Below are 24,090 nucleotides of genomic sequence, written 5' to 3' on the forward strand. Positions count from 1 at the left end.
GTAGGCAATCACATGAAAAGAGCAGTAAATGATTATTAAAAAGAAGCGGTCCTTAGATGCAAAACTGAGGTACCCCTCTGTGCTGACTAATCATACTTCACACCCTATTGCACAAATAGCAATGAAAACATATCAATTTATTCTATGAAAGGTTTGTACAAAAAAAGATCATGATTGACCAAATCAAAAGCGTTTTTCATATGAATAAACACTGGTCCTCATACCTATACATTTGAAGTTAGCAACATGCAAAAAAAGGACAGGTTTAAAATAGTGCCATCAGCATTAATCTCGTTAAAATGACGTTAATGCCATAAAATCTCCGTTAGTGAGTTAGCATGGATCGCCCCGTCCGTGGGGCTGCACGGTGATAACGCGTTAATGAGCTAACCGTGCTAACACGTTGACGTCACGTTAATGCAGTTATGGTGTTAACGCCATTTTAACTACAGGGTGGGCCATTTATATGGATACACCGTAATAACATGGGAATGGTTGGTGATATTAAAGTCCTGTTTGTGGCACATTAGTATATGTGAGGGGGCAAACTCCACAAGATGGGTGGTGACCATGGTGGCCATTTAGAAGTCGGCCATCTTGGATACAACTTTAGTTTTTCCAATAGGAAGAGGGCCATGTGACACATCAAACTTATTGGTAATGTCACAAGAAAAACAATGGTGTGCTTGGTTTCAACGTAACTTTATTCTTTCATAAGTTATTTACAAGTTTCTGACCACTTATAAAATGTGTTCAATGTGCTGCCCATTGTGTTGGATTGTCAATGCAACCCTCTTCTCCCACTCTTCACACACTGATAGCAACACCGCAGGAGAAATGCCAGCACAGGCATCCAGTATCCGTAGTTTCAGGTGCTGCACATCTCGTATCTTCACACCATAGACAATTGCCTTCAGATGAACCCAAAGATAAAAGTCTAAGGGGGTCAGATCGGGAGACCTTGGGGGCCATTCAACTGGCCCACGACGACCAATCCACTTTCCAGGAAACTGTTCATCTAGGAATGCTCGGACCTGGCACCCATAATGTGGTGGTGCACCATCTTGCTGGAAAAACTCAGGGAATGTGCCAGCTTCAGTGCATAAAGAGGGAAACACATCATCATGTAGCAATTTCAAATGTGGTGCTCCTGTGCTGCTGACCACAGTGTCCGACGTGATGTCCTTCAGCCTGACGTACTGTGGTCTGTCGGTTATCTGTTAGCAATACACATTGACCGTGGTCAAATGGTGGTCAGACGCAGGTCGACAGGTTCCAGAGGTGCCATAAAAAGACCATAAAGTTAGCCATCCATAGCTGTGGAAAGAGTGTTATTCACATCATCAAAGTAACCTTCACATTTTCCCAACAACACAGTGTAACAGCATCACCAACTCATAACCTGTAAACACAGTTTTCTTCACACATAAACCCAGAAATCCTGTAATAGAAAAACATTAACTAGTCCTCTTATAAATCACTTGATCAAACACTTGAAGAACTGTAGTGCTGTAGAAAAGAAAATACAAATGTTAGCGCTGCGCAGGCATATGCATACTTTGTCACAGTTACCTCTGTAAGCAACACAAGATAGTGAATAACACCCCCTGGTAGATGCACAGACACAGAAAATGGCATTTAAAAGGTAAAACCATCACGCAACCTCGAATGTTGCTGTGATCTTTCTGCTCCTGTAACAGGAAACACATAAATTCATCCACCCTTTTGTCCTGTCTAGGTGGAGGTTAACCTTGAGTCATGGTCAAGTCTTGTCAGCTTTTACCAGTCAGTCAGTTTGTTTTTATTTCCATTCATTCATTCATCCATTCTTTTTTTCTTTGCTGATAGTGGAACCCATCGTCGCATTTAGTTTCCACTTTCAGCAAAATGACGTCATTTCAAAAGAAAAAGAAAAACTTTAGATCGGATTACCTCGCTGAATCCTTTTTAGGGAGGGACTCTCATTTCCTTAACCTCTTCGACATGTCAATGGCTGTGAACAAAGAGAAACTTGTAAATAACTCATGAAAGAATAAAGTTACGTTGAAACCAAGCACACCATTGTTTTTCTTGTGACATTACCAATAAGTTTGATGTGTCACATGGCCCCCTTCCTATTGAAAAAACAAAAATTGTATCCAAGATGGCCGACTTCTAAATGGCCACCATGGTCACCACCCATCTTGGGGAGTTTGCCCCCTCACATATACTAATGTGCCACAAACAGGACTTTAATATCACCAACCATTCCCATGTTATTACGGTGTATCCATATAAATGGCCCACCCTGTAGATTAATGCTGACAGCACTAGTTTCAAATAGAAATAAATGTTTTCATAACTTGGCTCTAAAATGAACCAATACTGCTTCTCAAAACAAGGAGACCTTTCTGAGTACAGCTAGTGGTTCTGTCATGATCCTGGGCCATGTTGGCCCAGCATTCTTAGTTTTCGTATGTTTTGTATTTTGTTCTTTATTTATGCCTTGGTTCCTAGGTGGTTCTGTTAAGATGTTCCCTATTTGTTTTCCCCATGTGACTTTACCCCCTGTGTGCCCATCTGTGTATCGGTGAGTCCTCGTCTCCTCTCCTTGTGTTTTATTCCATGTTTCCCAAGCCCATTATGTCTGTGCCCTCCCCGTGCTCTCTCTCTCTCCTCCTGTCTGCACCTCTGTGTACTTCCTGTTTTACTTTGACAGTCTCCCGTCAGTGTTGTGTTTACTCCTGCCGTGTCTCGTTATGATTATCAGTGTCACCTGTGTCCCCCGTGTGCTCCTACTTCCCTCGTTAACCCTCTGTGTATTTATGTCCACGTCTCCCTCAGCTCAGTGTCGCGTTCTCCGTCATTCAGGGCCCTGTGTTTCTCTGTGTAATACGTTGTAGTTTCCAGTTTAGTTTGTATGCTTTTTCTTTCCAGCAATAAAGCTGTGTTTTGAGTTCATGCCTGCCTCCTTGAGCTTGCGTTTGGGTCCAATTCCTGCCTGCCACACAGCCCAATCATGACAGGTTCAGGGTCTTGCTGAGCACAGATGATCTTGTATTATTTAATAGATCTTTGTTTTAATTGGAAACTGACAGCCTACAAATTTTCACAAAAACAATAATGTGCCTAATATGCTTTGGAACTTTGTAAGATGAATTTCTGAGTTAAAGATTAGAAATTACTGGGGAAAAAACTTGGGTACAATTTCTAATTTCATGTAATCTTAACAGCATACATTTCTCTCACCTCAATAACACATTTTACTTGACTATACTTTGATTTACTACTTTCAAAACTAGTTGTATAACAATGAATTAGAAAAAAAGCTTTGAAATTAATGTCTGTTTTCCTGTTTAGTATATTCTGTGATTCCTGTTTAACATGCAATTTCAATATTGGACTGTGAGTCACTCTGAAAGAGTAGCTTTCAAACCTTCCACATGCACGTTCCCTCTTTCAGTGACAAATACTTGTTTTGTTCTGCTGATGCTGACACACCCTCTGTCAACCCATTTGTCTGTTAAAGCTAATACGTATAAGGACATGCTCCTGTTTAACGACAAAACATGCGTCAGGTACACTATCAAGTGAAACTGAAGCAAGGATTTTGTTTGCCATGGTAATGTGATCACCATGGCAAACATTTCTTCATTTATAGAAAATATATTTTATTTAGTTTTATTTGCACAAATAATCCTGCTGAGGGTTAAATAATAACAATAATATTAAATAATATATTAAGTATATGACTAGTATTAAAGTATACGTATTAGTATTATTCACAGAAATGCACCATTATTTAAAGTTTTCTAAATAAATCACTCAAGCCTGAAAGACACTTCACTCAAGGATAAACTAGTGTTGTGTTTACACATAACAATAAACCAAATGTTTAAATTGTCACTTTGCTACTAGCTACCCATCATAAAAACATATCATTGGTTCCCATTTCTTTCTTGAATTAGAAAAAACTAGAATATAAATATGCTGTTTGACAAGCATAAAATTGTATTTTGACACCAAGGTGATTCCCAAAACACTATTAGCTCAAAAACCTAGCCTCTCATGGCACAGTGTGTCACATGTCCTCAAAAAAACTGAGGAAACTGAGCAAGTGGAGGACAAAAGAAGAAGTGGCAACATGAGAAGCTTGAGAAAAACCAAGGACAACACTACCATATTCAGAACAATAGGTAGGATTTTAAATCCCAACCAAGGGCATGCATCCAGTAAGGGCTCCAGTCTAGGTCCCCCCATGTTACCCAGGCCTACCTCAAAATATGATTAACAGACACATAACTGAAGCCATGCTGCCCTTTGCCCATAAGCTGAGGAACCAGGGCACACTGATGAGAAGTGGGCTACTGGAATAAGCTATAAGTGGACAAGGCATGAGAATAGGGAATTGTTGAAGTGCTACTACGCATCTAACCCCAGCAAAAGGTGATACGTGAAAGAGATATGGAACCTATGGATTTTTTGACACCCAACATCTACACTAACATTGAAACGACTAGTACCTCAGTGTTCGAACATTCGGAATAAGCAAGTGCTGTCACAACTAGAGATTCTCCAGGTACAACACAAATGTTACGGCAGGGCAGAGGTATAATCATCCTCACACTCTGAGATTGGGTACCAAGCCCTAAAGAACAACTGACGGTCCCTTTTAACAGCAAGAAACCTCCAGCAGAATCAGGCTCAGGGAGGGGCGGCTATCTGCTGCGACTGGTTTAAGGTGAGGGGAGAGAGACAGTAACACAGAGAATGAAAGATGTGAGTGAACGAGAAACAGTCAGTGCATCATGGCTGTAACAGCCCAAACTTATTGTAGTGTAACCAATGCAGGATTCAGGTTATCCTATATGCTTGCTCAAAAAGGACTGGTATATGAAGAGAAGGATTTTAAATTTGATCCTGGATTTAACAGGGAGCTAATGAATAGAAGCCAACATGAAATATGCTCTCTCTTTCTAGTCCCTGTCAGTACTTTTGCTGCAGCATTTTGTATCCACTGAAGGCTTTTCAGGGAGTTTTAGGACAGTCTGATAATAATGAATTACAGTAGCCCAGCCTAAAAGTAATTAATGCATGAACTAGCTTTCAACATCACTCTGAGACAGGATATTTCTAAATTTAGAGATATTGCACAAATGCAAGAAAGCAGTCCTACATATCTGTTCAATACATGAGCAGGTCTTGGCCGAAACACCAGAGGGGCAAAACACCAGCTGCTGGTATATATCCAACCGTCATCGGGGTAAAAGCACATTAAAGAACTTAAAACCGCAATCCTTTTCATCTTTGTGCAAATTCATTTAGTCTTCATCTGATTAGTTTGATTTTAACTTGCACAAATAATGCATTTTAGATGTGACTTTGTGGCAAACACAATCTTAGAATAACTGTTGATGTTGTAGCTATCATATTGCAATATAAAACCCCCTCAGTCATTACCACCAGACAAACACACAAGACAGAATAAGCAGACATGAGACAGACACACCTTGCACTAGATCCTCTATTCTGGATCTAGTTACAGGATACACGCGCACACACACTCACATACACAAATACACACAAAGACAATGACAGGAAATGCATTATATTTTGTGTCCTAAGCCTGGACAACAAACCCATTGCACGTCCAGGGACTCAGGACTCCCCCAATGCTGTGAACTGTAACCTCGAGGTAACCTCGAGCTGCACCTATACATAGTAAACTTAGCCTGTTTTTTTTAATTTACACGTTTGCTCTACTAAGCTTCATAGGATTTATTCTATAGCTGTCAAATGACCTATACCCTCAAACATCATTGAATGCATTACAAACATGTTTTAATCAAAACTGGATGTTAAGATCTAATAACTAGATATGTAGTAAACACTGTGTTCCTGAAACTGTCTGAAGCATTTTAATATCTTTCAGCTCTTTTAGTTGGCTTACTTTCCGTTTGGTTAATGGTCCAAACATCTAAAACTTTTCAGCTGTGTCAAGTTCTTACAAAATGTCCACTGAATGCTACTTGAAACAAAATTAGCAAGAAAGAAAGAAAGAAAGAAAGAAAGAAAGAAAGAAAGAAAGAAAGAAAACAAATTAAAACTACAGTAAAGATGCAAAACACAAAGGCACACACATATATAGATTGTAACCCATTCACCTAGCAATTTTGTGCACAAGCTCTAATTTCAAACAAAAAGCTGTTTAAGCCATTAAAAGATAGTTAGTCTCCATTTAAATTAAGGGAAAACTCTTTGAAAACATGAGATAGACACCAAATAATTATTCCAGCACATCATAAGGTAACACAAAGTTTCCGTTTCCCAAACTGAATCTGTGATCATGATAATTCTAGATCCTCCACTATGAATCTATTTTTTTCTTTTAATAACACTGATAGGACATTAAATCTGTGTGTGCATATTCTAGCATTTAACTACTTACTGTGTGAAATCCCCACCACTATCACCTCTTCTACTTCTTCCTCCTTAGACAATAGTCCACCTGGGGCACAAAGAGAACTGGGTGAGAACGTCTCAGTTTTTCCATGTGATAACAATCAGGTCTACATTTTTACAGTTTTTTCAGTCTGCAGTCCAGTATCATTTATATCTACACAATGATGGTCCGTGTTGAGTGATCTGCAGTGGAGTTAATACATTATCTTCACCTCTATAGTTAGCAAAATGAGCTCGATATGGCACAGATAAGATTTTTCTTTCCTGTTGACCACAATTTGAAAAAAGGAGCATCTGACAATACACCACTGCTTTCAAATAAAGTCACATTTTACTCTCTTTTTAAACAAACTCTTAATACCATGAGATTTGATAATGATGATTTGCAGCCATTCAGAACCAGCCTCTACTAATCGGTGTATTCAGTCTATTGGTGTCTCTGACACTGCTCCCCCAGCCGAGTATTCTACACTTAACACAATTGAGTGATGGATAATCTTAATCACTGCGCTGCAGACTTGAAAAGATCCAAAAGAATCCTTTTCGTATAAAGCCTCTGTGTTGGTTTTCTAGTTTAGCCAGTTGTCCGTGTGGACATCCCAATACTTTTACTCCTCCGCCACATCAAAATCCTGTCCCAGCACAGCTACAGGTCGTGTAGCCATCTTCTTCCATCTGAAGTTAATCATCATCTATTTGGTTTTACTCCCATTCAGAAGCATATGATTTATCCCAGACCATTAGTCCCCTGTATTCCTCCTCCTGCTCATCACTTATATATCCAATCACTGAAGAATTATCAAAGTATTTCTGTAGGTAGCATGAATCAGAGCTGTATTTAGAAGTATGAGGTTACAAGGTGATAAGGAATGGAGATGGCACAGACCCCCCTCTACTGCCCACATACTGCCTTATATACCTGTCCACCACCACGTTAACTGACATTGCCTGTAGTTTCTCTCTCAGTAGCAGCATTTACCAATGTCTAGAATTTCTGTTATTATGAAACCATCATATAACAAGAAGAAACATTTGAGCAAACCCAGAAGCTAGATCATTTTTGGCTCACACCCCTGTCAAGCAATTTTCATATATGGAAAAAAGTAGTATATAGCAGCTAGTGACAATTAATTAACACATACAAAGTGTCCACAATAGTTCAATATTGTTTCTCCCCTTGGTACTGTCCTCTTTTCTCTTTGAAGCTAGTGGAATTCTACACAGGTGACCTCATCACACAGCGAGCACTGGAACGATACTGTACAAACTGGGAATAGAAGCTGGCAAGGCACAGTGGGCGAGTTTAGCAGTGGTTAGTACTTTGCTGTTGTGTTGTGTGTACATATTTAAGAAAATCACTTTCCCAAGTGCAATATAATATTTTAATAGATAATTTCTTGACTAATCTCAAATAACATTGTCTCACCAACCCTGGAAATTTACTCAAACGCATGTTAGATGATCAGACCCATGCTGACTAACTGTATGATATGAGGTTTCGGAGACACCATTAAATGCCACTCTGGATTCTGTTTTCTTTACAGTGTAGCCTCACTACCTCTCTATAGGTACATAGTAAAAGTATTTTCTGTTTAATCTGTAAGACTTAAATTTCATTAATTATTATTTTATTTTATTATTTTACCGTCTAGATACCATGGGAAAAGCACATCTTGCTCATTGCTACTGTCAATCAAGGGATAATCTAAAACCTGTAAATATAATTCAGGACCAAACGCTTCTCTGTCCCTTCTGGGCTTCACAAAGAGTTTCTTTTCCCTTTGTTTGACACAGCCCTGGGATATCTTACTACTATTACCCTGATGGTAATCCAGTTTTGTTTTGTTTTTTCCAAAGCTTATCAACGCTCCGGTCATCAGGGACAGCATACAGCAACCGCAGCAACTGCACTGGAATGTGGAAATACAGGATGTGGAATATGAGTCGCCTGCAAACAGTGCACCAGCAAAAGGCTTGGTATGTTTATACACATTCAGAAAGACCACTTTAGGTATTGGGCTGGGGACTTGGAGTATCACTTTGGGGGGGATAGAGGCTTTATAGTCAGTGTTCAGTTAAACAAGACAGTTTGAAGTTCAAACAGAAGGTTAAATGTGTGTTAGTTTCAAGGTTAAGATCATGTTAGACGATGAGGGGATGTAATAGGAATTACTAACATGCTGATAAGTGTTTGCACTCTTTGTCATTTTGGAAATATTCTTACTGGCTTTGTTGCTTTTCTTGAGTAGCATGACCTGGCTGATATATTCATGTCTTTAGGGTACAATTAAATTACTGTAGTCAGTTGTCAAATACACATGGGGAAATAAAATATGCCCTTAAGCATCTCTACTCACCAATTAACAGGCTACATCTTATTCCTTTCTTTTTTATTCAGAATGTGTTGGGGGATATATGTGAAGAGTTTAAAGCAACATTTACTAACATCTTCATATTACAAAACCAACAGTGTAAATAATATGGATTTTTTTTTAAAGGTCTTATCTCATAAATTAAATTACAGAAGCCTTAAATGCCTTTCAAACAACTTTTTCAGATTTTATTCCCAAAGAAATATGTTTAGTGTGACAATATACAATTTTATCATAAAAAAGTATGTTGAATTGCTGTAATAAATGTTGCTTTGGACGTGAAGCCGTAACCGACAGCACCCAAACTGACCCAACCTCCCAGTGCTCCTTAGCTTTTATACCAGGCTATAAAAAGAACACAGCGGGCCAATTATTAACTCTTGTAACCCTACACTACAGACCCTCCCAAACAAGCACATACACACAATGATGTTGAAATAATGGGTGGGGCTCAGTACCCAGTGAGATGACAGGGCTGAAAAAGCACCTTTGTGGATGTAAATAAGTGATATGAACACAATTTTTATCATAAAATTTAAATTAAAACGTGCCAATAATGTTACCATTACTGGCATTAGTGGCACTCATTGTCCCTTTTTTAATCCTGTAACACATTTTTTTATCTTTAAGAGGAAGGACGTTGATTCTGTGATTAAATACAAAATAAATAAAATATTTTATTTCACAGCTACACAGACTACGATCAGTGCCTTTGGTAAACATAAGGTTCGCAAAGACGTGTATGCTCAGTAGTTTAGCAGAAGCAGAAAGGAAGTAAAGCGTGTTGGACATGTGAGTTTTGTCTTGTTTTCAACAAATTCAGTGAAAAACCAATGAAGAATTGCCCTATCTTGTCACATGTTTTATCTTAAGTGTATCTAAAATATGATATATTATATATCATCTGTGCCATGGACCAAAACTAAAACTATAATAACTACATGAAAGACTAACTAGGTTATAGTATGTGATATATTGTAATGAAAAACAGCTACTAAAGAGGAAGCCCGGTCTTTCATTCAAATTTCAACCACTGCTGGTTTTGGTCTTCTTCATTAAAATTTACTAAAAATAATAAACATATAGAATATTGTGATTTTTAACCTTTAATTATTTTCAAAATATATGTGAAAATTAGGATAATTAACTTCAACCAAATAGCACCTTCAGCCAGAGGGAGATGACGTTATTGTCACCACGCCACACGGAGAAGGTCAAAAGTCAACTCGGTAACATCAAAAGCGAGATGCGTGTGAGCGCCATCAACAAAGACCTCAGGAACTCCTGACTGGCCGGTGTTGTTGCGTTGGTTTTTCAGCGTTTCCAGCATTGCGTAGATGACTCTTGCGCGTTGTTCCTCAGAGAGCGGGTCCGCCCAACGATAACAGGGCAGCGATGGAGAGTGGAGCAGGAAATACACAGATGACATGTAGACTTTAACAAACTCCAGTTTTAGATAGGAGAGGTCCCTCTGTAAACACACAGGGAGAAAGCTTTAGTTCATATTCACATCTCAGTGTAAGCCACCCAATCTATTATACTGACAGCATCCTCTACAGGTCTGAGCTGATATTACGCATCCAAAGATGCAGACTGTTACTGTAATAATGTGTAATGTATTAATGTGTATGCGTTAGTCCCCGTAGGGAAATTGCTCCTCTGCATTTAACCCATTCACCCAGTGAAGCAGTGGGCAGCCACCAATGCAGCGCCCAGGGAGCAGTGTGTAGGGACGGTACCTCAGGGTAACCGTTCAGTGGAGTCGAACCCCCCGACCTTCCGATCATGGGGCCACCACTCTACCTACTGAGCTATCCCTACCCCACTGAGCTATCCCTAAACTCAGCAGCTATCCCTACTGAGTTTAATTAATTAAACCAGGCAATGAATACTTCTTCAAAGCTACCTTTTACCTAACCAAAACATCCTATTTCCTCTTTGTTCCCAAAAAGAAAGCAGATCCCCAACATATCACTTTGTAATGGGATCTGTGTCCCAAAACCCTGTTTCCAAAAGAGTTGTAATAATGCATAAAATGTAAATAAATCCAGAATGTCTGGCCTGCAAATCATACAATCCCTTATATTTGATTAAACATGACAAAAAGACATATTAAAAACCTGGAAGGAAAAAATAATTAAAATTTTTACGTTTCAAAATAGTTGGTACAGGCCCGATTAATATATTTACAGGTTTGCATATGCTTCCATCCAGACACAGGGGACGCTAGACCACCGAGACAACTACACTTAAACTCAAACTCAGCAGTTTTTCAGTCGTTTTATAATGACTGCCATTATACTATTTAAGCAAATATGTAGTTCAAATAATTTGCATTCCATTTTTTATATTTGCACCGGGCCAAAATGTGTTTGGACACAGAGTTGTATAACTACACACCTACACGCACGCACCTTTTGTGCTCTGCTCATGTTAGTCTCAGCATCCAGCCAGGCACTCTGGAAGAAACACAGTTATTTGAATATTCAGTTGTCCTTACCATCAAACAAATGTGATGGGTCATACCACTTAACAAGCTTTAAACTCTCTCTATATATAATCACACATTATTTTTACTATGAGAATATTAAAAATAATCTCACAGAAATCATCTTCAACAAGCAGAATTTCAGCTGTGTTGATAAAGCAACAAAACAAAGGAGCAGTTGTTGAATCTTATTTGAATGACAAATGTGACTTTTCTCACCCTGAGAGCATCTAACAGGTCTGGCTGGTCCAACAACACAGGGAAGGTTGAAAGTATAGGACTGCATATTAGATCTGAAAGAGAGATAATGGTATTAAACCCAGAGCTGTGAATGTGATCGGTTTGGATAAGAACCACTGACAGTGCGAGCTACCTGCATTCTGCATTGTGGGCCTGTCCATCAGCAGTGCGTCTGCAAGCAGATGCCTGTGCAGAACCAGCAGATGGATGCAGTTTAGGCAGTGGAGGAGAGTATCTGGAAGGACACTGAAGAGAAAAAATGTACTTATCACAAACATATACATGCACGCACATACATGCACACATGGATATATCTGAGATGAGTCAGGAATGAGTCCAAATAAACAGAGGAAGGCTTTATGGATAAGATATTCTACTGCAGGTGTTCAAGCACAGTGGCAGTCTTTTTTTCACTGATCTTCTAACCTGAGCTGTGTTTGCGTCCGGCTGTTGGCTGATTTCAGCTTAACAACAAGTTTGGGCTGCCGCCTGGCTTGGAGCATCTGCTGGAAAACACCACTTGGAGCTGAGAGGAGAGGAGATACACTGATTAATATAACATAAAAACTATTATTTTGTTTCTATTGTTTTTTCCTTATATTATTTTAAGATCAAAATGTACTGAGTCTGCCATTTCTCCTTACATCCTCTAGTGGGTGACGCCTCCACTGCTACATCCTTCTCATATGGAGTGCCACCATTCACAGGCAGTTCATAGGTCCTGTACACAGTAGATAATTCGATTTTTTTCAAGTGCGCGCTTAATAATGTCAGTGGTTTTGTGCTAGGTGTCATTTTACTTCGTTAATCTTTTCACTACTGTAGGTGTCTAAAGAAAAGATATTCTGATATATTTTTCGCAGCTTTTTGTCCGGACGACTGTAAAAAAAACATATGTACCTGTTCGGCACAGGATTTCCTGCATCATCGGTCAATTTGAGGAAAGCCCAACCACAGCTTAGGTCTCCTCTCTCCCCAGTAGACTAAAACAGAGACACTTTTTCTTTTCTTTCCTTATATACATTTTTGTAATTCGCAAAATTGCATGCACCCTTACATTTCGTATAAAAGTGACTCCTAATTCAAAGAGGATCCCGAGGTTAGGAGATGCAGAGTTGCAGCGCAGAAAACAGTCTCCATCCAAGAGGGTGGGCAAGATACCGGTCACCTTGAACAGACACACACATGAACACATGCTAAATTTCACATTTCTCACAATTTCTTTTTTTGTCTTCTTTTGCAGAGCCTCAGTACAAAGAGTCTGCAAATCAGTTTGTGTTGTAAGGTTACAAACATTGCAACCTCCTCATACCCTTGGAGAGAAGCTCCAGGTCTTTGGGCTCTTGGCGTTGTAGGCTGCCCTTATTATGTGGATGTTACTCAAAACCTGAAACACAGTGAAACTCATGTTGAAAAAAGCAAGAGAGCGAGGGAATTAGATACAAAGAGTTAAATCTGAAAAAAACCCTGCATAAAAATCTTCCTGTTTTATGGCAGAAACGTGTTCTTTGTTGTCTGAGTTGAGCTGAAATGTGACTGTTTCATAAGCTTACACACTTAAAGAGACCAATACATGATTCCTGCCACTAAAGTAATCAAGGATATGAATTACTACATCCACACTAGCCCGGTTAAATTTGAAAACGGCATTTTCGTCTGAAAACGCTCCGCGTCACACTATCGTTTCCAGTTGTTTTCACAGAGTTGTTGATCTACGGCCGAAAACAATTACGTTCCAGTCCTGCGCATGCATGAAACGCAAGACGATTCGACCTGCCTCATTTCTGTCTGCTGCTTATTTACTTTCCGGCTCTCTGAAATGTTGCGACAAAATGTTGAGGAAAAGCACCAAGTTTTTTAAATGGACTAACAATGAGGTGGAGTTGTTGCTGCGAGTAACACAAAAGTACAAAGTTGCAAAGCAAGTGAGAATTAAAGAATTTGAAGAAAAGCTATCTGGAGCATGTGCAAACTGATCTTTAATAGGGCTGTCAAAATTGAGAACAAACAAAACAACTGCTGTATAATGCCCTCCACTATCATAGTTTAATTGGTCACATGACTGCATCACATGACAAAAAGTATCATCAACTTTGAAAAGGTTCCGGGTTTGCGGTTTACACTGCTACGCAAAAACGGCGTTTTCGAATGTATCCACTTTGAAAAGCGTTTTCAGAACGCTGCGCTTTCCTTGACCGAAAACGCTGTCTCAGTGTGGACGGAAGGCCAAAACGGAGAGAAAACGATGCGTTTTCAAATGAAAACGTATTAGTGTGGACGTGGCCTTTGTGTAACACAACAACAGAGGTTGTTTTCACACCTCAGTTTCCCTAGAAAATGTGGACCCACTGAAAAAATTGAAATCTAGAATCTTTGTAGGGCTTATCCCGGCCCCTAGCTGTAATGTTTGACACATCTGTTTTACCTAATACACCAAAAGTATTAATAAAATTCATTATACTCTGAAGACATTTGGAGAAATTAAAGAAGTGCAGTAAAACATTACAGTACAAAAGAACGTAATAATGATCGCTCCAACCAAGGAAGAATGGAAGCAAATGTTCCCCTGATTCTGTTTGTAATAACGACAGTGGTACAAGCTTTCTGCACAAGCAAATATGCTAAGCCATAAATTCTAGATGTGCAGATAAGGTTGAAATAGCTCTTTTTGCAGACGACTGTACACCACTTTATACAGCACATTTTAGTCTATTTAGAGTGACGCAAAAATGAAAAAACTTCATATAATGAAGCGTTCAGGATCTTTCTCAGTTCTCTAAATGTTTGTGACTTAGTACCTTTCTTGGTGTGTTGCATAAATTTATGTTGTAAATATCTCATAATGGTTTTAAATGATTTCTTTTTCATTTTTTGTCATGGACTAGTGTCTAAAATAAAAGTATACAGAGACAACCATGATACCTGAGTTCCGTCAAAGGCGCAGAGGCGGACGTGCCGGCTGAGGACTTGAACACCAACCCCAGGAGTAGGAATCATCCTGCAGCTCCACAAACTGAAACAAACACTCGTGCTGACCTGCCGAGGACGAACCTACACCACAGGAGAATCACACAGTAGGCAGGTTTATGACTATAGTTGCTGGTAAGTGTCAGAAACACAGGGACAAGCTCACCTTGCCAGTGTCTGGGTCCAGGAAGAGGTCTTTAAAGGAGAGCTGTGATTGGCTGAGCTGAGGCTGAATGTAATGACTTCCTCTGTATGTTACACCTAATAAAGGACACAACGGGTTACAGCTTTGCCCTGAAAGTCATGTAGCATTGGCTTGTTAGATAAATATTACTATTTAGAGTGACAGCTGTTTCTATCAATACGGTAACAATGGAGTAAAAATTGTGCCTCTAACTCACCATTCAATCTACTGTACCAAAATGACTACAGTGATAAAAATAACATCCAGTATAACTCACCCAGTATAAACTCTTAATTGTTGAAGCCTGTGCAGTTATGAACTTGAATAATTTAAAATGTCTTTTAAACCAGCTCCTTTATCTCACAGTGTAAGCTGTTCAAGCTTTTTTTTAGTTTTGGGTGTCATCTTAGTTTAAAGCCAAATTTCCATTAAAATGCAACAATTTGTAGAATTGTTGATTTTTCCAAATATAAATGTGACACATCCTGTGATTTCTGCTTCACTGATGCAAGGATTTGTTACTACCTTGGAATACATTACTTAGAATTGGGGAAATGTAATCCACATATTTTGCTGCTTTATAGAAAAATTATACATTGACAAAGTAATTGGCAGAAGTTGAGTAACTGGCAATGAAAACAGTTTTCCCCTAGCCTTATAACAGCCACTTAACCTGTAGGATGATGTCAGGCAGCACTAAGGGAGGCAGGTCTGTTCACCACCAGTGGACCAGCAAGCTCTAGGATTTACTGAATTCTGCCAGTGCTTCCAAAACTGCACAGATCCCCCATTGTGGGCAGAGTTTACTTCATATTAATTTGTGAGTTTATCCAGTCTCTCTCTCGCTCTCTCTCTCTCTCTCTCTCACACACACTCACACTCACACACACACACACATGCTGCATAATGACCTTCCTCCACCAGTAATTTATTGAGAGTTGATGGTCTGAATCCTGAAGGTATAGCACCCATGGCGGAGAGCACGTCTGTTGCATCAATCTGTCACAGACACACGATAAAACCATAAAACATATTTAACACAGCGCTAAAGATTGTGAATGCAGTATTTGCTGTTGGGAAAATTAATAGCAGTTTCAGTTCTTGTAGTTATAACTGTAGAGTATAGAAAGTCGCACCTCACTCAGAGCCTTTTTGACTGTAGACCAGTTAGAATGTGAAGCACTGTCAACAAAAACAAAAGAAACCAAGAATAATTATGTTATTCATTCACACCAGTAAGTAATATTGTTATGTTGCCATTAATCTGGATAAATGTAGTTTTCAAAATTATCTTCCTTTTAAACAAAGTCTCTCAAGTGTAGGGAAACACAGATCCTGGAAGCTTAATGCCATTAAATAAAAATAAAATAAAAAACTTTCAACCTCCATTTGTCTGGATCATCAGTTAATTCTTCACTATCTTGATTTTCCTCCTCTTCCGACTCCTCCTTGTCATCATCGTCTTCTTTTGAATCATCGTCATCATCATCATCATCTTCCTCATCAACACTAGAGCCAATCTAACACATTATGGTTACATTTAAAATACAATCAGAAATCATATCCTGTTATGGTCTTGAACTTTTTTGTCAGTCTATACTAATATTAAAAACACAACGAATAAAGAATGAATAAAGACAACTGCTACAGGCTGCATTTTAATGTTCTCAGTAATGTTTTATAATTCCTTCAGCTAAACACTTGTCTAAATGAAAATTCATAATGTTGGACTTGCTATCGTTGCAGATTTTGTACCTTCAGGAAGGTTTTTGGAACCACTCCTCTGCTGCCTTTAGTGTTCTGAGCCAGCCACCATCCATCTGCTGCCTTCCTGATAATCCTCAACACCTCCCCCTTCTGAAACAACAGGCCACAGAACACCATGTAAGTTCACATAACTCACACATTTATAACAAACAGATGAGATCAAATGCAGTTCATCACAGACATGTCTAAAATTCAGATGTGAGGATAAACCTATCTTCCTAATCGGTTAAGTACTTGATTAAAAATTAACCGGCAATGGAATAAGATTCATTAACACAAAGGGATATCAAATTGGATAAGTGGAGATGGATGGATGGATGGATGGATGGATGGACATAACGATTAATAAAGCTTATAAATTACACTACAGTGCACTAGACTACATGCCAATATCTACCAGACACATCATAGAAATGTTTAAAATTAAAAAGGTAAATAGTTTTCAGAAATATGTAAATTACATTTGTTACTTAATTCAGGCCTGCAAGACTTGAAGAAGAAGATTTGGATGGCTAGAGCGCCCTCTTCTGTTGAAACTAAATATTATACAATATCGCTTTTAACATGCAAGGGGAAAGAATCCAAGCTCTAAACGTCCTAAATATATTGCTGACATCAAGGCTGTTTGTGTTTTACCCGAACAGACAGATCTCCTTCCTGCTCTCCTTTGAAATCACTGAGGACCATGTAGATGCGAGCATCTGACTGAGATGGCGGTTTCAAATCTCGCCTCTCATCACCGGCAATGTTGTTATCATTTTCTACATGCTCTTCTTCATTGTCGTTACTGTCTTCGTCATCGTCTTCTTCAGCACTATTTTCACTATCTTCCTTTGAAACATTACTGTGGACCAGGGAATAATTCAGTGAAAAAAGGTATTCTTGGGTCAGATTTGTCAATCAATTGTCATTGAATCTGTCAGATAAACTGATGCTTTGCAATGAAGCATGCAGGTTAAATTGTTGTGGGGAAGTCAAGCCCCCTGCAGCAAGGACTATAAAGTACATACACAGATCAACAACAAAAAAAACTCTACCGTCCCAGTTTTCCTTCTTTGCAATTAGCACACATTTCACTAACCCTGCTTCAGTGCTAGGTCCTGGTGGCGACAGCTCCAGAGAGAGAGTTTTTAGACGCTCCACGATGTTTTGCACTCGTCGCTCCTCTTCCTGTTTCCTCTGATCATAATTGCCCACTGGAGCCAGCTCATCACCCTGAAAGATCAAGCATTAGCTTATGATGGCTAATTAGCTACACTGCTGTCAACCATGCAACATTTTCCACAAAGATAAATTAATATATCGATTTGCTGCTGTAAATAATGACAACTGCCTTAATAAAAACAACTAATATTAGTCAAGTGATATCACTGATTGCTTCCAATTGTTGGCATCGAAAGATTATATTAAATCTGTGTACAATAATAGTATTTGAAAAGGTTGAAAAGTTTCTTAAAGATTAGAAAACTAACCTTGCTCAGTTTCTTCAGTGTCCTTAGTGTCTCCTCTGCTGACATTTGCAGTTTTTGGCATCTGTTTGCAAGTAGATATCAAATTTTCAAGCATTCCATAAAGTAGGTGATCAGGGCATGTGGTAGAGAGGGTCATCATGCTGAAATATCCTTGGGCAGACTGATAGCGAACTCACTGATGGACCCATTGCAGTCTGAGTACGTGTGTAATTGTTAGAAAATGCTTATAGATACAATCTTGTATGGATTTGTGCGTGACTGGGTGAGTGACACTTTTAGCAGAAAACCCTTTGAGTGCTCAACTGAGTAGAAAGGCGCTATATAACTACACACAAGGATTTCAATGTTGAAACAGGTGAGGGTGCTCATCTTAAGAGTAAGGAAGGGCACTGCTGGTGCTCTACCACAGTTGGTTACCTTCGAAAGGCCTCTTCAGTGGATCCAGCCTGGCTCTGGGCATCCTTCTCCAGACTGTCAACCTGTGAAAGTGTTTAAATCAATGTACAGTTCAGCGTTTATATTGATGATTATGTCGGTTTTTATTCTGGTTTACATTGCTAACTCACAGCAGTGCATCATAATGAATTGTTACGAACAGATGCTAATCAATATTTATGCTAGCGCATGCCACGTCGGTATAGGGCTTATAAGACAAAAGTGTTTAGAGAAACAGTCGAGTTCAAGCCTCGGGATCACATCATTTCGAAAAAAGCTCTGGTGGTACATGTGCAACAACTGTATAACGTTCAGTCCGAACAGTTTGGTGCAGTCGCACCTAAGTTTAAAGCGTCGTTCTTGAACTGACCTGTTTTTCTATTTCATCCACTTCTCTCTGGGCTAGCTGCAAAGGTCCTCTTCTTTTTAGTGGCATTTATACACTTTTTAGGGTCACACGGTACGTGTGTTAGCTGATCTTCTAGCTTGCTAACTGACGCTGGGCTTCCAACAGTTGCTAGGCAACTGACTTCTTCTTCTTCTGTATAAGGTTTATTGGCGGTTGGCAAACAGCAAAATGGTGCATTACCGCCACCAACTGGTGTGGAGTGTGGACCGAAAAAGCAACTGACTTCTTCTTCGATTTTTTTTTAATTGTCAATGTAATTTCCGTGCTCATTGTGGGTTTGTTTTAGTCAGCATATTTCGCTTATGTAATTTATTTTTATATATTCGTAAATGAATGAACGCGATATTAATACAAAGACTATGTTTTCTGTTTTTTTCCGCAATTATTGGCAGTTTACAAGCTTACATCAAGCTAACGCCGCCTGCTGGTCTGGATATTTTCTCACGATTCCTTGAAAAATTACTGACGTTACTGCGACTTCATAATGTTAGAGTTGTTTGTGTTTAATGCGCATTTAATTCAGATTCAGTGCCATAAGCGTAAAAATTGATCGGTCTAAAGCCAAATATTGGATCAAAAGGCAAAACTACCATTATTGATTGTAATCATATATGAATCCAAATACCCTCCAAATTATGATGTAATGCATTTCCATTTCCTCTAATACTAGTTTTTAAATTCTGGATGTTTGATGCTTTTACAGGTTTTATGTCCAAAAAAGATAACATAAAATATTACTGATATTTTTACTTCTGTTCCAAATCGAGCGTGAATTCCCCCCCAGTAATCCTCAGCTTTTGACTGATCGAACCCATCCAGCACCACATCTACAACTTGGTCAATACGCCCTGTAAAATTATATCACTCTTTCAAAGGACACTTGCAATGCACAGTTGTGTAAGTGCTTTCAGAAAGACCTACAGGGGGCGTACGTTACGTCCTTTGCCTTTCGTGTTACCTTCACTACCACTTGTAATTTTCTTTTCCCCAAATTTCAAATGTATAATTTCAAAACATACCACCACTGTAACAGCGTTGGTTTTTTTATATATATAAAAAAAGTTTAAAGGTCGCTTATGAGCCCATTTAAGATGTCGTTCGGCAAGCGTCCTCGCTAAATTGCCCCCGATTTTCTAAGTTACGACCCTTTGAGTGGCAGTGAAGGCAGCAAACACTGTTCGTTATGTCATTTATCAACCATGGCTGCACCCGTCGCTCTTATTCAAGGTGCGAGCAGAGGACTGGGCTTTGGATTCTGCAAATATATACTTAAAAATAAATCACTCGCTACTGTTGTAGCAGCATGTCGAAACCCGGACGGGGCTGCAGAATTGCGGAGCCTGGCCGGCCAACACCCGGGCCGACTGATGGTCCTCAGACTGGACGTGAACCACGAGGAGGACATCCGCGGAGCTGCAGAGAGGGTTAAGGAGAGTTTCGGTCGGCTGGATCTAGTCGTCAACTCCTCGGCAATGCTTCACCCTTCGGGGAAAGGAGAGACCAGCTTGAGGGATGTTTCTGCACAGGTAGACCTTTGTTTTAGTGTGAGAAGCCACATTTCCGTAAAAACTGGAGTAAAAGTTAGTTTAACTCACTGTCGTGAGTCAAACTGTTGCCTGTGTAGAAAATACATGCACAGAAGTAGTGCAAAAAACTTGGTGAGACACCATCATCATAGAGGCATTTGGATTTCCCCCTGTAATGGTACATACATTGGACTTTTTCTAACAATCTCTGGTGGTCCTTAAACTGTGCTGGTGATGTCTGTGTCCAGCAAGAGAGTCTGAAATCGGCAACACCAAATTCATTAAATCCTTAACCTAATTAAGTAACTTTTTTCTCATTTTCAGGGTATCATTTCCACCTTAACGACCAATACAGTGGGTCCCCTGGTCATGGCCAAGTATTTCTCCCCCCTCCTTCTTAAGGGCAGTGGTGGATTTGGTCAGCAGCCTGCAGAGAAAGCCAAACAGCACAGCGGGATCATTGTTAACATCACAGCGAAAGTGGGATCAATTGGAGACAATGGTATCTGGTGGTTCCAAAACACTTTGTGCATACATGTCATGTAGGCAGTGGCAGTTCCAGACCAAATTTATCAGTGGGACCAGTGTTTTGTTTTGTTTTTTTAATCGGGGCACAGAACAAAACAAAAAAGTTTATTTTTTAATGTATTAAGCACATACTGTACAGGATTGACAGTCTCTGTTTCTGATCCCTCGTTCTTTGCATCCTCTCCAGCTAACTCCTCTTTCTCTCTTTCTTCCCTCATGATCTTCATCCTCTCTCTCTACACTGTTCTTTGTTAACAGGGGAAAAACCCACCCGCTAAACGGCTCCAAATTTAAAAGAGCAAGTGTGCAGCACCCTAAACGGTCCATGTTGAACACCTCAGCAGTTTAATTCCAGTTACCGTGCCACTGCATATCACCATAAGAAATCAATTAATTATTATCTCTTGAGCACAGAGGCCAGAGCTAGTTCTACGGGGGCACTGGCCCCTGTTGGCCCCTGTCTAAAACCACCTGTGCATGTAGGCAGCACCACTTTTGTCACTTAGCTGAAGGACAGAGCATAGTTACAAAGCAGATATTTCTCTTTTGTTATAATGTGCATGCATGCACAGTGGTAAAATGTTCATCTCTAACACTTTTTTCTCAGGTCTTGGAGGTTGGTACAGCTACAGAATGTCTAAAGCAGCTCTTAACATGGCCACTAGGAATTTGTCTATAGAGCTGGGCCGCAGTCGACCCAAGGTAAGTGTTTTCATACATGCTGCATTAATGTCTTGATGCATGCTCAATCATCAAGTTAAGGAAATCCCAAAGAGTTGAGTCTATTCATGTGGTTGTTTGTTTGGTTGGCGTTTTCAGTGGGAGAAACATTTCGTCATTCGTCCAAGTGACTTCCACCCTTATGTGTCGGGAGTATCAGAACAGCTGAGACGCATTTTCTCTTAAGACTGGGTCTCTGTTGGTTTCAAACCCCAAGACACACTGTGCCAAAAATTGGTCCACCCAAAAGATATGGCACAAATAGAGTAATATAGTGTACGCTGTTAAGTGCCAGGAAGATTGCCAGGATTTATACATCGGGGAAACCAAACGACCTCTGGCTAAACGGATGGCACAGCACACAAGAGCTAACTTGTCAGGCCAGGACTCCGCAGTCTGTTCACACCTACAGGCCGTGAGATACTGTTTCAATGATGAGGATGTACACATCCTGGACAGGGAGGAGCTCTGGTTTGAGCAGGGAGTCAAGGATTTACATGAAAAGGGAAAAACATCTCTGAGCTTAAGGTCTAAGATGCTTGTCACTGGTGTTTGTATCTTTCTTTTAGAGCATGGATTAGGGCATGCCCTTGTACCGGTACATAGATCCCATAGCCCATAATGATGTTTTTTTTCCCCAGGTTGTTTGTGTGTCCCTACATCCAGGAACAGTGAACACAGACCTCTCCAGGCCTTATCACCGGAATGTGCCACAAGACAAGCTGTTCAGCGCTGAACACTCTGTGAACTGTCTAATGAGCATCGTTGACACACTAAATATAGAAAAGACTGGAAAAGCGTACAGCTGGGATGGAACCGAACTTCCGTGGTAGAATTTCTAAGAGATGAATTTCACCACTTCTGGTCTTAATGGTGAATTTCTGAGCAGTGTTGAGACAATGTGGAGATGAGCTGGACTTCATGCTATTGCTGTACAAGACATTTGTGCTCAAGTGACAGTTCAGATGGTCAATGAAAAAACTCTTTTACTACCTCATAATTATCCAAAGTGCTTAAATCATCTGTAGCACATACAGCTTTTGTGTGAAGCCATTATTGACAATGTATCTGGTTTCAATATTTCATACAACTCTCATATAGTTTAGTACTGCTCATTTTAATGGTAAAAATCATGTAATATCTCACTAATCTTGACGTCTTTCCCCAATTCAGTAATATCATCAGGTGGTTTGTATTAAAGGTGTATAAATTATCTGACTGTTTAAAATTTGTGGTTGCATTACACACACAAGCAGTCATTTTGGAAACAAGTGCTGTGGACATGCAGTATGTTTTAAGAAAAAAAGATTGCATGGGTGGAGTTAATCTGCTAGTACATTCTACATGCAAATGTTGCACAAAGACTAACTCCTAAAGATAAAATAATAAAATCCTTTACATAGGATCTGTAAGATTTTTTTCATCCACATTAAGTCTGAAACTGATTGTGATAAAAGTTAATCCCAAAGAATCTGACTCTTTATGAGATATAAAGATGAAGCTATTTGGCAACTGGAAAAACACTGGACTGCAGCAGTCATGGCTCAGTCTGTTGCAATCTTCCACCAGAGGTGTAGTCACAAAACAATTAGTGCTTTCACCACCTCATATATTCAGAAAAAGTTCATTTAATATGTAATTATAATAATGGATTGCATTTATATAGCGCTTTTCTAGGCACCCAAAGCGCTTTACAATTCCACTATTCATTCACTCTCACACACTGGTGGAGGCAAGCTACAGTTGTAGCCGCAGCTGCCCTGGGGTAGACTGACAGAACATTCCGGTTACAGATGAGCTTCCCAATCCCCTGAGCCACTGTCGCCCCCGTAATCATAAGAAGTAATCATAAGAAAATAAATACAACTCCAATAATGTAAATAGATTACTGCATTTGTAGGCTTTTGGTTTTGTAAGTTGCTTTTTAAAACAAGATTTACACTTTAAATAAAAGATTTCACTACATATAAGATAATATTCATAGTTACACAGTTACTTCTATGACTAGGTGGGTCGGTTTTGCTGTCAATTATAAAGCATGTGTCTTTTTGTTTAATTGTTGTTGGTCAATAATTGTTAGTCAACCTATGTTTCACAAGTAGTAATGAAGTCAACCACACCTCATCACTGAGGTAGAGGTTTCAGTGTTTTTGCACGGAGGATGGTTTTTATTTAGAGCATGTAAAATTACATTAAGGATCAGCTCTGAGCCCCTTCTTGTTTACAGTGGTGATGGACAGGTTGACAGATGAGGCCAGGCTGGCGTCTCCATGAACTGTAATGTTTGTAGACAATGTCAGAGTAGGGAGCAGGTGAACAGGAAGATGAGAGATGAGATAGCCTTTATTTGTCAGTTGCAGGTCTTTTGCCCACAACCGAGATGACAGACCTTGCCTACCGTACATACAATACACAAACATCACATTGGGGAGACAGGTCAGGCTACGTAGCAAGGGGGGAAAAAAACATCGAAATGTGTAACACAAAAGGATAATACAGGAATGCACAGATATCAACACACCATAGCACAATAAACACAGA

General features: G+C 39.5%; 2 protein-coding genes across 6 annotated transcripts; one reads left to right on the top strand and one right to left on the bottom strand.

Annotated features, from left to right (window-relative positions):
• Nucleotides 1–1,853: 1,853 nt before the first annotated feature.
• Nucleotides 1,854–19,649, bottom strand: nphp1 (nephronophthisis 1). Of its 5 annotated transcripts, XR_005691410.1 has the most exons (22): nucleotides 18,737–19,649; nucleotides 18,349–18,410; nucleotides 17,932–17,992; nucleotides 17,541–17,674; nucleotides 17,096–17,303; nucleotides 16,448–16,549; nucleotides 16,076–16,212; nucleotides 15,829–15,874; nucleotides 15,583–15,691; nucleotides 14,675–14,769; nucleotides 14,464–14,592; nucleotides 12,854–12,928; nucleotides 12,599–12,709; nucleotides 12,442–12,524; nucleotides 12,186–12,262; nucleotides 11,968–12,067; nucleotides 11,675–11,787; nucleotides 11,521–11,594; nucleotides 11,228–11,272; nucleotides 9,978–10,284; nucleotides 6,428–6,487; nucleotides 1,854–1,993 (listed from the first exon to the last, which is right to left on the bottom strand). XR_005691410.1 is itself a non-coding variant. In XM_040000614.1 (21 exons), exons 1-20 carry the CDS (start codon nucleotides 18,800–18,802, stop codon nucleotides 10,006–10,008), a joined length of 2,106 nt encoding a protein of 701 aa, XP_039856548.1. In that variant the 5' UTR covers nucleotides 18,803–19,649; the 3' UTR covers nucleotides 5,080–6,487; nucleotides 9,978–10,005. The 5 variants fall into 5 exon arrangements, 4 of the variants coding, with proteins under 4 accessions (XP_039856548.1, XP_039856546.1, XP_039856549.1 ...); XM_040000614.1 differs by lacking the exon at nucleotides 1,854–1,993 and having other exon boundaries at nucleotides 5,080–6,487; XM_040000612.1 differs by lacking the exons at nucleotides 1,854–1,993; nucleotides 6,428–6,487 and having other exon boundaries at nucleotides 9,904–10,284; nucleotides 18,737–19,095.
• Nucleotides 19,650–19,899: 250 nt separating this feature from the next.
• zgc:65997 (uncharacterized protein LOC794398 homolog) lies at nucleotides 19,900–23,524 on the top strand. Its single transcript, XM_040000617.1, has 4 exons — nucleotides 19,900–20,301; nucleotides 20,626–20,803; nucleotides 21,437–21,531; nucleotides 22,191–23,524. The coding sequence occupies exons 1-4, from the start codon at nucleotides 19,975–19,977 to the stop codon at nucleotides 22,380–22,382; spliced, it is 792 nt and encodes a 263-aa protein (XP_039856551.1). The 5' UTR covers nucleotides 19,900–19,974; the 3' UTR covers nucleotides 22,383–23,524.
• Nucleotides 23,525–24,090: the final 566 nt, after the last annotated feature.

The sequence above is a fragment of the Simochromis diagramma genome, unplaced genomic scaffold (assembly GCF_900408965.1).
Source record: "Simochromis diagramma unplaced genomic scaffold, fSimDia1.1 OVJJ01000596.1, whole genome shotgun sequence".
NCBI lineage: Eukaryota > Metazoa > Chordata > Actinopteri > Cichliformes > Cichlidae > Simochromis > Simochromis diagramma.

Excerpts from the sequence above, each read along its gene's own strand:
- nphp1 (XM_040000614.1), bottom strand. The coding sequence starts at position 18,802 with ATGCCACTAAAAAGAAGAGGACCTTTGCAGCTAGCCCAGAGAGAAGTG. Across the intron at positions 12,929-14,463 it reads GCGCCTTTGACGGAACTCAG|GTTTTGAGTAACATCCACAT; the intron begins GTATCATGGTTG and ends ACTGTGTTTCAG. Across the intron at positions 12,263-12,441 it reads GGAAATCCTGTGCCGAACAG|GACCTATGAACTGCCTGTGA; the intron begins GTACATATGTTT and ends TACTGTGTACAG.
- zgc:65997 (XM_040000617.1), top strand. The coding sequence starts at position 19,975 with ATGGCTGCACCCGTCGCTCTTATTCAAGGTGCGAGCAGAGGACTGGGC. Across the intron at positions 20,804-21,436 it reads GGGATCAATTGGAGACAATG|GTCTTGGAGGTTGGTACAGC; the intron begins GTATCTGGTGGT and ends CTTTTTTCTCAG. Across the intron at positions 21,532-22,190 it reads TGGGCCGCAGTCGACCCAAG|GTTGTTTGTGTGTCCCTACA; the intron begins GTAAGTGTTTTC and ends TTTTTTCCCCAG.